This window comes from Pan paniscus, chromosome 9 (assembly GCF_029289425.2).
Source record: "Pan paniscus chromosome 9, NHGRI_mPanPan1-v2.0_pri, whole genome shotgun sequence".
NCBI classification, from domain to species: domain Eukaryota; kingdom Metazoa; phylum Chordata; class Mammalia; order Primates; family Hominidae; genus Pan; species Pan paniscus.
Window position 1 is genome coordinate 118,686,792 of NC_073258.2, and position 15,535 is coordinate 118,702,326.

The 15,535-nt window shown below is 49.5% G+C and overlaps 1 protein-coding gene across 2 annotated transcripts; it reads left to right on the plus strand.

The window, feature by feature from the left end:
- Positions 1-109: 109 nt before the first annotated feature.
- On the plus strand, positions 110-15,265 carry IL10RA (interleukin 10 receptor subunit alpha). 2 transcript variants are annotated; one of them, XM_024930884.4, is made up of 8 exons: positions 196-317; positions 467-596; positions 2,166-2,286; positions 3,227-3,405; positions 7,019-7,188; positions 7,777-7,927; positions 9,367-9,488; positions 12,475-15,265. In XM_024930884.4, the coding sequence occupies exons 2-8, from the start codon at positions 590-592 to the stop codon at positions 13,399-13,401; spliced, it is 1,677 nt and encodes a 558-aa protein (XP_024786652.1). In that variant the 5' UTR covers positions 196-317; positions 467-589; the 3' UTR covers positions 13,402-15,265. The 2 variants fall into 2 exon arrangements, with proteins under 2 accessions (XP_003820111.1, XP_024786652.1); XM_003820063.5 differs by lacking the exon at positions 467-596 and having other exon boundaries at positions 110-317.
- Positions 15,266-15,535: the final 270 nt, after the last annotated feature.

Sequence of the window (15,535 nt, forward strand, 5' to 3'; positions counted from 1 at the left end):
AAAGGGAGGGGTGGCCGGAGCCCGCTTCCGCCCCAGGACAGCCTCGGGTTGCCCCAGGCGGTAGCCCTGTGGGACAGTGGTTCCCCGTCCGCGGCCTCGGGGGCGGGGCGTCTGTAGGCCACGCCCCGCTGACGTCAGCCCTGCGGGGCGCTGGCGGAGCGGGCGGCGGAGCTGTCAGTCCCAGCCCAAGGGTAGCTGGAGGCGCGCAGGCCGGCTCCGCTCCGGCCCCGGACGATGCGGCGCGCCCAGGATGCTGCCGTGCCTCGTAGTGCTGCTGGCGGCGCTCCTCAGCCTCCGTCTTGGCTCAGACGCTCATGGTAAGGCTCCGGGACGCGGCCCTTCCCTGCCCTGCCCTCTCCGCGCCCGCTCCATTAAAGTTCTCCATCCAGTGGAGAGCCCTGGCTGGCTGGCCCTCTGACAGAGCGGTGCCCGGGTGCTCCCTTACTCTGGCAAACCTGGATCTCAGGCTCACCTGTTGTGGAAGTGGAAGAGGCTGAGATTGACAGGAACTGACGGATTGGGAAGGATAGAGAAGTATGCGCAAGGCCAAACCCCCAACCCGCAAACCTCATCATCCACCCACTTCTAGATGAGCCGTAAGTTTAGCTCTAGGTTTTTTGCTGTTTAGGTTCAAATGATGGGACTTCTTGTCCCCTTGGGGAATAATTTTGATCTCCTGACTCTCCCTTCTCTTAGTCGACTCTTCAACTAGCCTCTGTCTGTCCTTCTCCCATCTCACCTTCATCCCTCACTGATCACCCTGATCTGATCCCCCTTGCTCCACCTGTAGCCCCCAACTCACTCCCACTGCCCCCTGCCTCTCTCCTCCTAACCCAGCCAGTTCAGGCTTCTAACCCAGTTCAGGCTCCTAACCCAGACAGTTCTCCGGCAAGGTTTCTGCAACTAAGAAAAGTAAACCCCAGAGACAGAATGAAAGAGCCGGGAGTTGGAAGGACCAAGAGCAGAGACAGAGAGCAAGGACCGAAACTGCTTCTTCATGACACCAAAATACAAAGTAAAACATGCAGTCAGCCATTCACGTGATCGAGAACTGAGTCGGAGATGTGCAGCCCAAATACCACAACGACACGCTGCATTTTTCACTTTCCGTCTAATGTTTCGAAATCAAGGCACTGACGTGAAGATCAAAGACGGTATAAGAAAGAAAGCAAGAGACAGATGACAGAGTCCTCCCCCCCCAAAAAATAAATAAAAAACAGGTGCATGATTAGAGAGATGTAGAGAAGTTAGAAAACTAGGGAGCGGGAGCAGAGTCGCTGTCAAATGGAGAGAACTTAGAGGATCAAGGAGGAGAGAAAGGGAACCAACCAGCCGTTGGCCTTGCACATACTTCAGTCTGCTTGATCAACAAGACTCTTAAAGTAGAAATGTTTGTTGCATTCTTACAAAGAAGACAATGCCTTCAGCAGTGTTTCCCATGGTGAATGGTGTGTACTGGGGGTAAAGGGAGAGTAGAGCTAGGAATTGGTATTGAGTATCTCGCCTCGGAGCTACAGGTGCCAGCTCTTGTGGGGATGTCCTCAGCCATGTGTAGAGCCAGAGCTGATTTATTCCATCTGTCCTTGCCCAGCCAGAGGTTGGACATCTGGCTATAGGCAAAGCCCTCCCAGAAACTAGGGAATGAGGCAAGCGCTTAGCTTGGGGAGCCCAGGAGACCTATGAAGAGAAGGAGGCAGATGTCAGCAAGCAGGCTGTCTGTGTACTTAGTGAGGTGGCTTTGAGCTGGAGCCTGGGCCAAGCCAGGGTGGGGACCAGGTGTGTGGATGGGGCCAAGCCTAGGAATAGTGCTAGAGCAGGGACAGGGATTGGGCAGAGCCAGGGACTAACACATCTGAGAGCTCATTGCCAACTTGCTTAGCCCTCGGCCCCTGCCTTCTTCCCTGGTAGGCATCAGACTCAGCTTGGCTCTTCTCAGCCCCCACTGCAGCTTCTGATCACAGAGAGCACAGGGCAGTGATTTAGGGAGACACACTAGCTCTAGAATCAGACACATGTGGATTCATGTGCCCACTCTGCCCCTTACGGGCTCCACTGGCCTCGGGCGAGTCATAGCCTCTCTGAACCTCCCTTTCTTCTTTGGTAAAATTGGGGTCATCAATGCCTGCCCCCCCTCCAAGCTGTGGTACTGACACTCTTCTCCCCAGGGACAGAGCTGCCCAGCCCTCCGTCTGTGTGGTTTGAAGCAGAATTTTTCCACCACATCCTCCACTGGACACCCATCCCAAATCAGTCTGAAAGTACCTGCTATGAAGTGGCGCTCCTGAGGTGAGGAAAAGGGAAGAGGGAGGGGGAGGGAGGAGTGAATCCCCGCCTTGTCCTCTACTCTCCTAGCATGGGAAGATACCTGCCTTGTTAATGAAGTGAGTGCCTGAGGGCCCCTAACACATAGCCAGCAGTTGACAAGTACTGACTGAGACTCCCTTGCTGAGCAATGTGCCGGGAGCTCTGGGTGAAAAGGCCAGAGCCTTTGCTCACTCCAGAGTAAGAAAAGCCTTTGTGCCAAGGCTTTTCTCTTTTTTCTTTTGTTTTATTTTGTTTCGTTGAGACAGCTTCTCACTCTGTCACCCAGGCTGGAGTGCAGTGGCGCAATCTCAGCTCACTGCAGCCTCTGCCTCCTGGGTTCAAGCAATTCTCCCACCTCAGCCTCCCAAGTAGCTGGGATTACAGGGGTCCACCACCATGCCTGGCTAATGTTTGCATTTTTAGTAGAGACAGGGTTTCACCATGTTGGCCAGGCTGGTCTCGAACTCCTGACTTCAGGTGATCCACCCGCCTCAGCCTCCCAAAGGGCTGGGATTACTGGCGTGAGGCACCACCTCCGGCCTCCAAGGCTTTTCTATCTTACTGGAAAAGGAGAAGCATCCACAGTACAGCCAGACAACAGGGGAACACTAATGACTGTAAAGGCAGTGGGGAGAAGGGAGAGACCAGGCTGTGCTGTAGGAGCCAGAAAGAATTTCTGGAAGAGCTGGGACTACTCGTATTCCTATCTAAAAATCTTCTAGACCACATGGAAATTGGTACGGGGTCCCAAGACCAAGGGAGACCCCTCACAATGAGCTGCCGTGGACTAGAGGATATAGCCTGAGGGCTGTCCCAGTTTCTCCCACTGTGGGAGCTCTCTTCCTGGCCTCTTGCGTCTCCCTTAAAGGAGGTAGGATTGAGCACAAGCTCGTTTCCAGTGCCTAACCTGGTATCTCCTCAGGTATGGAATAGAGTCCTGGAACTCCATCTCCAACTGTAGCCAGACCCTGTCCTATGACCTTACCGCAGTGACCTTGGACCTGTACCGCAGCAATGGCTACCGGGCCAGAGTGCGGGCTGTGGACGGCAGCCGGCACTCCAACTGGACCGTCACCAACACCCGCTTCTCTGTGGATGAAGGTGCTTTTCCTCCCTTGACTTAGAACATGGCTCTGAAGTCCCTTCCAGCCAGGAACTCTAGTCTAGAGCTTTTCTGTCTATTACCATAGCTCACCATGTCGGCCAGCCTCCCTGGCCGGAGAACTAGTTGCCCAAACAGGGCAGGACTTTGGAGAATGTTAGATAAAAATAGCCCAAGTTGTTTGAGATTTAAAAGGGAACTGGAGTTGTTTATCCTACAGAAGAGAGGTCTTGGGGTGGGTTGGGGCAGCTGAGTCACCAGGTCCAGGCCTGTGAACTTGTTTTTTCAGGGAGGGTTCAGGGAGAGGAAGCGAATCCATGAACACTCAGCATAGGGCAGCAAGCAGTAGGCAGAATTTGGGTGAAAGCCCCACTTCTTTAGGGGTGAACACCCAGGGGTCATCCCTTTGAAATGGGAAGTGCTACTAAAGAGAAGTTATGGATCCCTCTCTGGAGAGGTAAGAGGAAAGGATAAGCCCCCAACTCAATGGGATTTTTCATCCCACCAGTTGGGATTGAGAAAGTTTTGTGTGCATGGAGACCTCGCTCTGTAGGATTCAGAGTTAGAGCCGATGGTCTAGGAGGTCATTGGCTTCCAAATGCCTGCCCACAGGCCACTGCTCAGCTGGTGCAGAAACGTTTCCCAGCAAGTGTGTTTAAAATATCTATTTCCAGGGCCCAGCCTCAGAAATTCAGACTAACTGTGTCTTGAATGGGCCCAGGGCATCTGTATTTTTTTTTTTTTTAACATTTTGTTCTTCTTTGTATTTTGATTTGAGCAAGGCAATTATAAAAAGACATTTTTGAGGAAATCACCATATTTGTATATGAAATGGTTTTTAGGGCATATTACTAGGTATTTGTTTGTTACATGTGATAACAGCATGGTAGTTATATTTACAAAGGTGTGATATGTGAGAGATACATACTTACGTAATTAGGAATTAAGCAATACAGGGCTTGGGATTTTCTTTAAAATGCTAAAGTAAATTTCGTGGGGGGATATTGATGACCCTCCCCTGCCACCAATTACTTCAAAATTGGCCTAGTGTTTGCAATTACTAAAGCTGGGACTTTGGAAATCATTATATTCTCTTCTACTTTTCTGTCTATTGGAAATTTCTACATAAAAATATAATCAATGCAATTTATCACATTAACCATTTAAAAAAGAAAACAACATTTAAAAAGAAACTAAGCAAAGTTAAAGTAGAAAGAAAATGTCCTAACCTGTAGAAAGGTATCTATCTACACATATCTACCATAAATATTATGCTTAACAGTAAAGTGTTGGGCTGGGCTCGGTGGCTCACGGCTGTAATCCCAGCACTTTGGGAGGCCAAGGTGAGTGGATCACCTGAGGTCAGGAGTTTGAGACCAGCCTGGCTGACAAGGTGAAACCCCATCTCTTCTAAAACTACAAAAATTAGCCGGGCGTTGTGGCGTGCACCTGTAGTCTCAGCTACTCAGGGAGGCTGAGGCAGGAGAATCACTTGAACTCAGGAGGCAGAGGTTGCAGTGAGCCAAGATCAAGCCATTGCACTCCAGTCTGGGTGATAGAGCAAGACTCTGTCTCAAAAAAACAAACAAATAAACAAAAAACAGTAGAGTGTTGAAAACGTTTTATAAAAAGTTTTTCTTTTAATTGACAAGTAATAATTCTACATGTTTATGAGGTACAGTGTTATGTATACATAATACATGTATACCTTGTGGAATGATCAAATCAAGGTAATTAGAATATCTATCACCTCAAATATTTAGCATTTCTTTGTGCCAAAAACATTTAAAATATTATCTTTCAGCTATTTTGAAATATACAGTCCATTATTATTACTACAGTCACCTTGCCGTGTAATAGGCACCAGAACTTATTTCTCCTGTCTCACTGTAACTTGGTACCCCTCTCCTTGTTCCCTATCCACTTCTCCCACCTGCTTCCTTCCAGCCTCTGGTAACCCCTTCTACTCTCTACTTCTATGAATTGAATTCTAAAATAATTCTACTTAGATTCTATACATAAGTGAGATCTTATGGCATTTATCCCTTTGCACCTGGCTTATTTCGCTCATGATGTCCTCTAGGTCCATCTGTGTTGTCCCAAATGAGAGTTTCCTTTTTTTTCAATTTGAGACAAAGTCTTGCTCTGTCACCCAGGCTGCAGTGCAATGTCTTGATCTCATCTCGCTTCAACCTCCGCCTCCCGAGTTCAAGAGATTCTCCTGCTTCAGCCTCCTGAGTAGCTGGGATTACAGGCACGTGCCACCATGCCTGGCTAATTTTTGTATTTTTAGTAGAGATGGGCTTTCACCATCTTGGCCAGGCTGGTCTTGGACTCCTGACCTCAAATGATCCACCCGCCTAAGCCTCCCAAAGTGCTAGGATTACAGGCGTGAGCCACTGGGCCGGGCCTCAGTTTCCTATTTTTCGAGGCTGAATAGGATTCTGTTGTATATACATACCACATTTAAAAAACCCATTCATCCATTGGTGGGCATTTCTTGGCTGTTATGAATAATACTGCAATGAACGGGGGATACAGGTATCTCTTCAATACACTAATTTCAATATCTTTCGATATATACCCAGTAGTGGGAATTGCTGGATCACATCGTAGCTCTATTTTTAGATTTTTGAGGAACATCCATACTGTTTTCCATAATGGCTGAGGAATTCACCACCAGCGACGTGCAAGGGTTTCCCTTTTCACCACATCCTTGCCAACGCTTGTTACTTCCATCTTTTGGATAATAGCCAATCTAACAGGTGTGGAGTGGTATCTCATTGTGGTTTTAATTTGCATTTCTCTGATGATTAGAGATGTTGACCATTTTTTCATGTATCTGCTGGTCATTTGTATGTCTTCTTTTAACTGTCTATTCAAGTCCTTTACCCATTTTAAAAACAGGTTTATTTGTTTTCTTGTTATTAAGTAGTATGAGTTCCTTGTATATTTTGGATATTAACCCCTTATTCAATGAACATTTGTAAATATTTTCCACCCATTCATAGATTGTGTCTTCACTCTAGTGGTTGTTTCTTTTGCTGTGCAGAAGCTCTTTAGTGTGATGCAATCCCATTTGTCTATTTTTGCTTTTGTTGCCTGTGCTTTAGGGATCGTATCCAAGAAATCTTTGCGCAGACCAAAGTCTTAGAACTTTGCCCCAGGTTTTCTTCTGGTGGTTTTTATAGTTTCAGGTGTTACATTTGTCTTTAATCCATTTTGTGTTGATTGTTGTGTAAGAGGTGAGACAAAGATCTATTTTCATTGTTCTGTTTGTGAATATCCAGTTTTCCCAACACCATTTGTTGAAGAGACTGTTCTTTTCCCATTGTGTGTTCTTGGCCCCTTTGTTGAAAATCAATTGTGGGTTTATTTCTGGGCTCTCCATCATATTCCATTGGTTGATGCATCTGATTTTAGGGTATATGTATTTTTAATGTGCTCCCCAAGAAGTCCTTACATTCTGCTGCATTGACAAACCTGTGGCCAAGTTTTAGGCCTAGGTTCTAATTAAGCTTAATTCTGGAGGCGAAGTCTCGGGGGGGGACACCCAGGCCCTCCTCAGCCCTCAAGTCTCATGGTATTCCCCCCCGCCCCAACTCCATTTAGTGACTCTGACAGTTGGCAGTGTGAACCTAGAGATCCACAATGGCTTCATCCTCGGGAAGATTCAGCTACCCAGGCCCAAGATGGCCCCCGCAAATGACACATATGAAAGCATCTTCAGTCACTTCCGAGAGTATGAGATTGCCATTCGCAAGGTGCCGGGAAACTTCACGGTATGGGGTTCCCCAAGGCCCCAGGGCCAGAACTCCCTTGGCTTCCCTGTCCCCTGGGCTGGAAGCACCCTTGTGTGCCATTGGGAACTTTGCTTGTGGACTCAAGGGAGGGTCTGGGATGGTGGGTGGGCAGAGGAGGGAGTAGAAACCACCTCAGCCCTCAGAGCTATGCTCTTGTGAGATGCTCCTCAAAGGAATTGCCTACTAGGGCAATTGGGCACCCCAGAGCCCTTCTAGATGAAGCAATAAGGCTCTGAGAGGCTGTGTAACCTACCAGAGGGCGCCCCTGTTATGGGAGAGCTGGCATCTGCAAAATCCACCCTCTCTCCTCTCCACCACTGTTGATTCCAGCCCCTTCTGGGAAGATCTTCAGCATCTATAAAACACCGCTTTTTCTTTTAAAATACAAAATAAAATTGTGGTCATTACAGTGATCATGTGCTGCATTGGTAATTGTGGGGTTTGTCATCTTAGACAAAGGATACTGAAGGGGGTTGGCTGAAATCACCTCTAAAGGCCCACCAGCTCTCAGTGTCCGTGTGCCATGAAATAAAAGGATTTTGTTAATTGCTATCATTTTTGTTTCAGTTCACACACAAGAAAGTAAAACATGAAAACTTCAGCCTCCTAACCTCTGGAGAAGTGGGAGAGTTCTGTGTCCAGGTGAAACCATCTGTCGCTTCCCGAAGTAACAAGGGGATGTGGTCTAAAGAGGAGTGCGTCTCCCTCACCAGGCAGTGTGAGTCAGCTGGGCTGCTCTCAGCATGGGGAGGGAGACTGGGAGGGCCTGGTGCAATCCAAAACGCGTGCACCTGGGATGCTGGTGCCAGCCACTGTGTTAGGTGCTGCTTCACATAGCTCTGCATCCTTAATAGGAGAGAGGTCCTACTGTCCTCATTTTAGAGATGAGGGAACTGAGGCTCAGTATTAGCAACTTCCTAGGGTTGCACAGCCAGGACTTGGTGGCAGAACCAGGTCTCTTGGATCTAGGGTCCTCCCACTGGAGCACAGCGGTGTTTCCCAACAACATCCCCCTCCCCCGGGGCCATCTTCAGTGATCTGTGCTAGTTCCTGTTGTTACGGTCTTCTGCTGTTCTTCCTCAGAGCCAGGGATACAAAGGGCTTCTCCTTACTTCCCCTATTCTGCTCTGCTCCTCGCCAGAGCTGCTAAAGTCAGCAAATACTGCTCCAGGCTGTCAGTCAGGTGCCGGGGCTGTAGGGGGAGGGAGATAATAGAGGACATGGAGGCCACGGTCCTGCCTAGGAGGATCTTGCATCCTGGCTGGGGAGATAGAGTGTGCACAGAGGAGACTGTAACAAGCAACTCTTATTGGACAGCAGATGAGATGTCCAGTGCCCAGTGAAACATGCCAACAGTAAGTGCTCTGGGAGGGGCCAGTCCAGTGTGGGCAGAGTCTGGCAAAGGTGAAAGTGACTCCTGCTAGATCTGCAAAAAATTTCAGTTTATGAAGGACACTCAACAGCTCAGTGTCATTTAAGTCTCAATGCAGAGGAAGGCACTAAGTGGGTATCAGGCAGTCTTAAGAGTTTTTCATACATTCATTCACTGATACATGAAATAGTTCCAAATCTCAGCTTTACAACTTTTGAGGTTTATGACTTTGGGCAAATTACTTAACTTCTATGTGCTTCAGGATCCTAATATGTAAAAATGGGGCTGATGATAGTATTTACCTCCTATAAGTATAAAAGTTAAAATAATCTGATGGTATTGGTACATGGTCAGTGCTGTGTACTTCACAACTACCTTATGAGGTCAGTGGCTCTGACAGAGTAATTAATTTGTCCACAATTGCACAGCTAGTAAGTGGTGAAGCTGGGACTTGAACCCACATCTAGCAGCCCCCGGAGCCTCGATTCTTACCTGCTCTACCATCCTGCCTCACTGTTCTGTTTGCTGTGATGGGAGTCATGTGCAGAGAGCTGGAAGCAGTTAGCGCATCCCCTAAGGGAATCCTTCAGGGCATGGTTTGGAAGGCCAGGTAGGGATTCGCAGAAACCTAGACACATCTAGAGTTGTGGCCTGTAGTTTGCCTTGGGCCACTCACTGAATGGTTCCTGACAGTGGGCAATGGATTTCATGGGACCAGAGTCCTATGACCAGAATCACCGTGCCCCATGGTGACAGGCCACAAACACATCTCTCTGGGCCTGCAGATTTCACCGTGACCAACGTCATCATCTTCTTTGCCTTTGTCCTGCTGCTCTCCGGAGCCCTCGCCTACTGCCTGGCCCTCCAGCTGTATGTGCGGCGCCGAAAGAAGCTGCCCAGTGTCCTGGTGAGTCTTGCAAGGAGGTCACTGCCCCGTCCTTCCCAGCCACACCCAAGCTTCCAGGAGGGCAGGGAGCTCTTTTCCTCCCAGCCAGTCCATTGCCTTAGCTTGCCTCTGCTCTCAGCCCTGATGTGATTGGGAGATACCTTCATCAAGCACTGTGGGGACAGAGGGAGGAAGTGAGCGTGAAGCCCAGTACCGAGAATGTTGCCATCCAGTAGCTCAGATGAGACACATGGAATCACAAATCTCAATGACCACGAGCCATTTTGATATGATCTACTAGTAGTTGGCCATGGACTAGCCCCTGTGCATTGCATCTCTGATTATGAGGCACAGTTATTATCCCCATTTCATAAGTGAGGAAACTGAGGCACAGAGAGATTGTTACACACACAGGGCCACACAGCCAGGAAGAGTCAGGGAGGGAACCCACTTTCCTACCACTAGTAGCCATGCGTGTTCCACAAGAGAGAAAGAAGGAAAGGCCAGAAGTGCTGGTCCTCGGGCTGCTGCCAGAGTGGGCCAGAGGAGAGAGGACACTGGGGGGCGGTGGGGATGCTGGGCCACTGGAGAGGGGATGCTGGCGGGGGACAGGGAGGGGCTCATGGAGGAGGCCAAGCCCTCCTCCCCTCCCAGGGTGTGTCCTCTTGCTACATTGTACTGACAAATGATACATTTGTGGCAAGCCAGTCTCCAAAACTCAGCTTGCAAAGATTGGGCAGCATTTTCCAAACCTCGGCCTGGTCTCTGGCCTGGAGTTCAGGCCGCATTGAAGATTGCCCACCATAGCCTCCATAGCTGGCACTATTGCATGATGGCTGAGGGATCAGCTGGGAAGGACCAGCTCCGTCTGCAAGGCAGGGGCCCCACAACTGGAAGGGGAATCTCCAGAGGGATCCTGGGATCTCTAGGGAAAACGAGACGAGAGACAAGTGCAGTGGCGCAATCTCAGCTCACTTGCAGCCTCACCCTCCCAGGTTCCAGTGATTCTCCTGCCTTAGCCTCCCAAGTAGCTGGGATTACAGGCATCTGCCACCATGCCTGGCTAATTTTTGTATTTTTAGTAGAGACGGGGTGTTGACCAGGCTGGTCTCGAACTCCTGACCTCCGGTGATATGCCCACCTCGGCCTCCCAAAGTGCTAGGATTATAGGCATTAGCCACCGCACCCTGCCCCTTCTGTACTTTTGGATCACAGAACTGACTTGTCCTTGAGGGTTTTTTCTCTTCAGGATAAATATAGCTCAATCCCTTCATCTGATGATCGTAGTTATTACCACATGAATAAATTATAATGCACAGAGCACTGACACATTCATTAGTTTGTTCTCATTCATTAGCTTGTTTGATTTGATCTTTCAACAGTTCATCAAGGTAAGTATTATTGGACAAGGAAGGGATTTCAAATCAGGACAGTTGAGGATGAATTCCAGTTGTGTTCTTTACTGTTGTGCCACTTTGTGCAAGTCATTTATCTTCTCTGAGTTTCAGTTTTCTCCTCTAGGAAATAGAGGTAATAATACTTCTCTTACAGAATTATTGGAGGGTAAAGTTCAATTCAACATATATTTATTGAGCACCTTCTATGTACCACACTTTGTTCTAAGCACTGTAGACACATTACAGCATAAGGAGGCAGGTACTGTCATTATTTCCATGTTACAGATGAGGAACTAAAGCACAGAGAGGGTAAGTAATTTGGTCAGGGTGACAAAGCTGATAAGAGTCAGAGCTGGGATTTGAACCCAGGAAGTCTGGCTCTAGAGGACACATCCTAAATCACCAAGCAATGTGATAGGAATAGGCACTCAACCAATAAGAGCTGCATTTGAATCATCATGTACCAAGGAAATGAGGGCAGATATGCAACAGTGAGTCAGTGAGTCAGTCGGCAGACCTTAGGAGGGCCTACTGTGTGCCAGCTCAGTTTAGACTCTGGAGACAGGGTAGTAAACAACACTAGACAGTTCCTGCCCTCAAGGAGTTTGTGTTCTTTTGGGAATGTGGAGTAAGTGAGTGTGTGTATAGTGAGAGACAGAAAACAAACAAGTAAAATAATTCTAGGAATAAAGTGCTAGGAAGAAGTAACAGGGTTAATGTGGAGAGAGTGGCAGGAGTACTGCTTTAGGCAAGGTATTCAGGAAGGCTTTGCTGAAGAAGTGACATCTGAGCTGAGACCTAAACCATGAACAGGACACAGCCATATAAAGTGCCGAGAGCATTTCAAACAGGAGGGAGAGTGTGTGCAAAGGCCCTGAGGCAGCACGGTGCTTGATGTGTTCTGGGACAGAAAGAACACCAGTGTGGCTAGGGCAGAGGGGTTATGTGGCTTCCTTAAAACCCTTGGCAATTAACAGAGAGCAGCCCCTTCACTGTGAGTTCCACACTTGTGCCACTGCCCCACACTGCAGCCACCATGTTCGTGTGGGTCACTACTCAGGGAATAGAAAACTTAATTTGGTGTCTTACATCCAGAATTTTAGAAAATGAAATGGGCAGGAGGGCGTAGACTGGGATACAATAGAATAAGAACTGCAGAAATATCATGGCACAGCTCATAATGATGAGTATTATTTTGTGAAACTGGTTTCAGTTATTTACATACGGGTTATATATACAAGTCATTATGCAACTTATTTCTGATTTTGAGTCATAGTCAAAAAAGTTTGAAACATGCTTCTAGATGGGTCTAGCCTGCTTTCAGGTTTGAAAAGCACTGTGGATGGAGCCACCTGAGAGTTTTCACCATGCTCAGCAGACCCTGGTTCTGCCTGTTACTCCATCTGGGCCTGAGAATACAAGTTTCTTGTGTATCTGGCCTGAGCCAAACTGGGAATTGCATTAGGAGGAAAGCTGGATTCGAAAACAAAACAGAATACATTGCAGTGTAATTTAGGAGCTCTCCTCCTGGGCCTGGCCTTCCCCGGCAGCACTGGGATGGGTGCTGGAAGGTGACTCCTGCTTCTCTCACTCTGCCCTCTCTTCCCCAGCTCTTCAAGAAGCCCAGCCCCTTCATCTTCATCAGCCAGCGTCCCTCCCCAGAGACCCAAGACACCATCCACCCGCTTGATGAGGAGGCCTTTCTGAAGGTGTCCCCAGAGCTGAAGAACTTGGACCTGCACGGCAGCACAGACAGTGGCTTTGGCAGCACCAAGCCATCCCTGCAGACTGAAGAGCCCCAGTTCCTCCTCCCTGACCCTCACCCCCAGGCTGACAGAACGCTGGGAAACGGGGAGCCCCCTGTGCTGGGGGACAGCTGCAGTAGTGGCAGCAGCAATAGCACGGACAGCGGGATCTGCCTGCAGGAGCCCGGCCTGAGCCCCAGCACAGGGCCCACCTGGGAGCAACAGGTGGGGAGCAACAGCAGGGGCCAGGATGACAGTGGCATTGGCCTAGTTCAAAACTCTGAGGGCCGGGCTGGGGACACACAGCGTGGCTCAGCCTTGGGCCACCACAGTCCCCCAGAGCCTGAGGTGCCTGGGGAAGAAGACCCAGCTGCTGTGGCATTCCAGGGCTACTTGAGGCAGACCAGATGTGCTGAAGAGAAGGCAACCAAGACAGGCTGCCGGGAGGAAGAATCTCCCTTGACAGATGGCCTTGGCCCCAAATTCGGGAGATGCCTGGTTGATGAGGCAGGCTTGCATCCACCAGCCCTGGCCAAGGGCTATTTGAAACAGGATCCTCTAGAAATGACTCTGGCTTCCTCAGGGGCCCCAACGGGACAGTGGAACCAGCCCACTGAGGAATGGTCACTCCTGGCCTTGAGCAGCTGCAGTGACCTGGGAATATCTGACTGGAGCTTTGCCCATGACCTTGCCCCTCTAGGCTGTGTGGCAGCCCCAGGTGGTCTCCTGGGCAGCTTTAACTCAGACCTGGTCACCCTGCCCCTCATCTCTAGCCTGCAGTCAAGTGAGTGACTCAGGCTGAGAGGCTGCTTTTGATTTTAGCCATGCCTGCACCTCTGCCTGGACCAGGACGAGGGCCCCCGGGGCAGAAGTTAGGCATGAGGCAGTCTGGGCACTTTTCTGCAAGTCCACTGGGGCCAGCCCCAGCCAGGCCCTGCAGGGCTGGTCAGGGTACCTGGGGCAGGAGGAGGCCAACTCACTGAACTAGTGCAGGGTATGTGGGTGGCACTGACCTGTTCTGTTGACTGGGGCCCTGCAGACTCTGGCAGAGCTGAGAAGGGCAGGGACCTTCTCCCTCCTTGGAACTCTTTCCTGTATCATAAAGGATTATTTGCTCAGGGGAACCATGGGGCTTTCTGGAGTTGTGGTGAGGCCACCAGGCTGAAGTCAGCTCAGACCCAGACCTCCCTGCTTAGGCCACTCGAGCATCAGAGCTTCCAGCAGGAGGAAGGGCTGTAGGAATGGAAGCTTCAGGGCCTTGCTGCTGGGGTCATTTTTAGGGGAAAAAGGAGGATATGAAGGCCGAGTTTGATCTCTGGGATGGTCACATGGGGAACCTCCCCTCATCGGGCCTCTGAGGCAGGAAGCTTGTCACTGGAAGATCTTAAGGTATATATTTTCTGGACACTCAAACGCATCATAATGGATTCACTGAGGGGAGACAAAGGGAGCCGAGACCCTGGATGGGGCTTCCAGCTCAGAACCCATCCCTCTGGTGGGTACCTCTGGCACCCATCTGCAAATATCTCCCTCTCTCCAACAAATGGAGTAGCATCCCCCTGGGACACTTGCTGAGGCCAAGCCACTCACATCCTCACTTTGCTGCCCCACCATCTTGCTGACAACTTCCAGAGAAGCCATGGTTTTTTGTATTGGTCATAACTCAGCCCTTTGGGCGGCCTCTGGGCTTGGGCACCAGCTCATGCCAGCCCCAGAGGGTCAGGGTTGGAGGCCTGGGCTTGTGTTTGCTGCTAATGTCCAGCTACAGACCCAGAGGATAAGCCACTGGGCACTGGGCTGGGGTCCCTGCCTTGTTGGTGTTCAGCTGTGTGATTTTGGACTAGCCACTTGTCAGAGGGCCTCAATCTCCCATCTGTGAAATAAGGACTCCACCTTTAGGGGACTCTCCATGTTTGCTGGGTATTAGCCAAGCTGGTCCTGGGAGAATGCAGATACTGTCCGTGGACTACCAAGCTGGCTTGTTTCTTATGCCAGAGGCTAACAGATCCAATGGGAGTCCATGGTGTCATGCCAAGACAGTATCAGACACAGCCCCAGAAGGGGGCATTATGGGCCCTGCCTCCCCATAGGCCATTTGGACTCTGCCTTCAAACAAAGGCAGTTCAGTCCACAGCCATGGAAGCTGTGAGGGGACAGGCCTGTGCGTGCCATCCAGAGTCATCTCAGCCCTGCCTTTCTCTGGAGCATTCTGAAAACAGATATTCTGGCCCAGGGAATCCAGCCATGACCCCCACCCCTCTGCCAAAGTGCTCTTAGGTGCCAGTCTGGTAACTGAACTCCCTCTGGAGGCAGGCTTGAGGGAGGATTCCTCAGGGTTCCCTTGAAAGCTTTATTTATTTATTTTGTTCATTTATTTATTGGAGAGGCAGCATTGCACAGTGAAAGAATTCTGGATATCTCAGGAGCCCCGAAATTCTAGCTCTGACTTTGCTGTTTCCAGTGGTATGACCTTGGAGAAGTCACTTATCCTCTTGGAGCCTCAGTTTCCTCATCTGCAGAATAATGACTGACTTGTCTAATTCACAGGGATGTGAGGTTCTGCTGAGGAAATGGGTATGAATGTGCCTTGAACACAAAGCTCTGTCAATAAGTGATACATGTTTTTTATTCCAATAAATTGTCAAGACCACAGGAATCGTGTGAAACCAGTCAGATTGCTGATGGCACATTGGCTCATGGAGGACTCGGTTGTTGATAATGAGGAGGGTAATAATGTGTGGGATGTGTGATGTCACTTTAAGGAAACAGGGCTGAGGACTCAGGCTTAAATCTGACAGACCCAGGGAGTCCTCATGCTACCTGTATTGTGACCTTGGGCCCATTACTTATCCTCATCAAGTTTTAATTTCCCCGCCTGTCACGTGGAGTTGACAACTCCCCATGAGGATGTTGTGAGGTGTAAATG

Excerpts from the sequence above, each read along its gene's own strand:
- IL10RA (XM_003820063.5), top strand. The coding sequence starts at position 251 with ATGCTGCCGTGCCTCGTAGTGCTGCTGGCGGCGCTCCTCAGCCTCCGT. Across the intron at positions 318-2,165 it reads TCTTGGCTCAGACGCTCATG|GGACAGAGCTGCCCAGCCCT; the intron begins GTAAGGCTCCGG and ends TCTTCTCCCCAG. Across the intron at positions 7,189-7,776 it reads AGGTGCCGGGAAACTTCACG|TTCACACACAAGAAAGTAAA; the intron begins GTATGGGGTTCC and ends TTTTTGTTTCAG.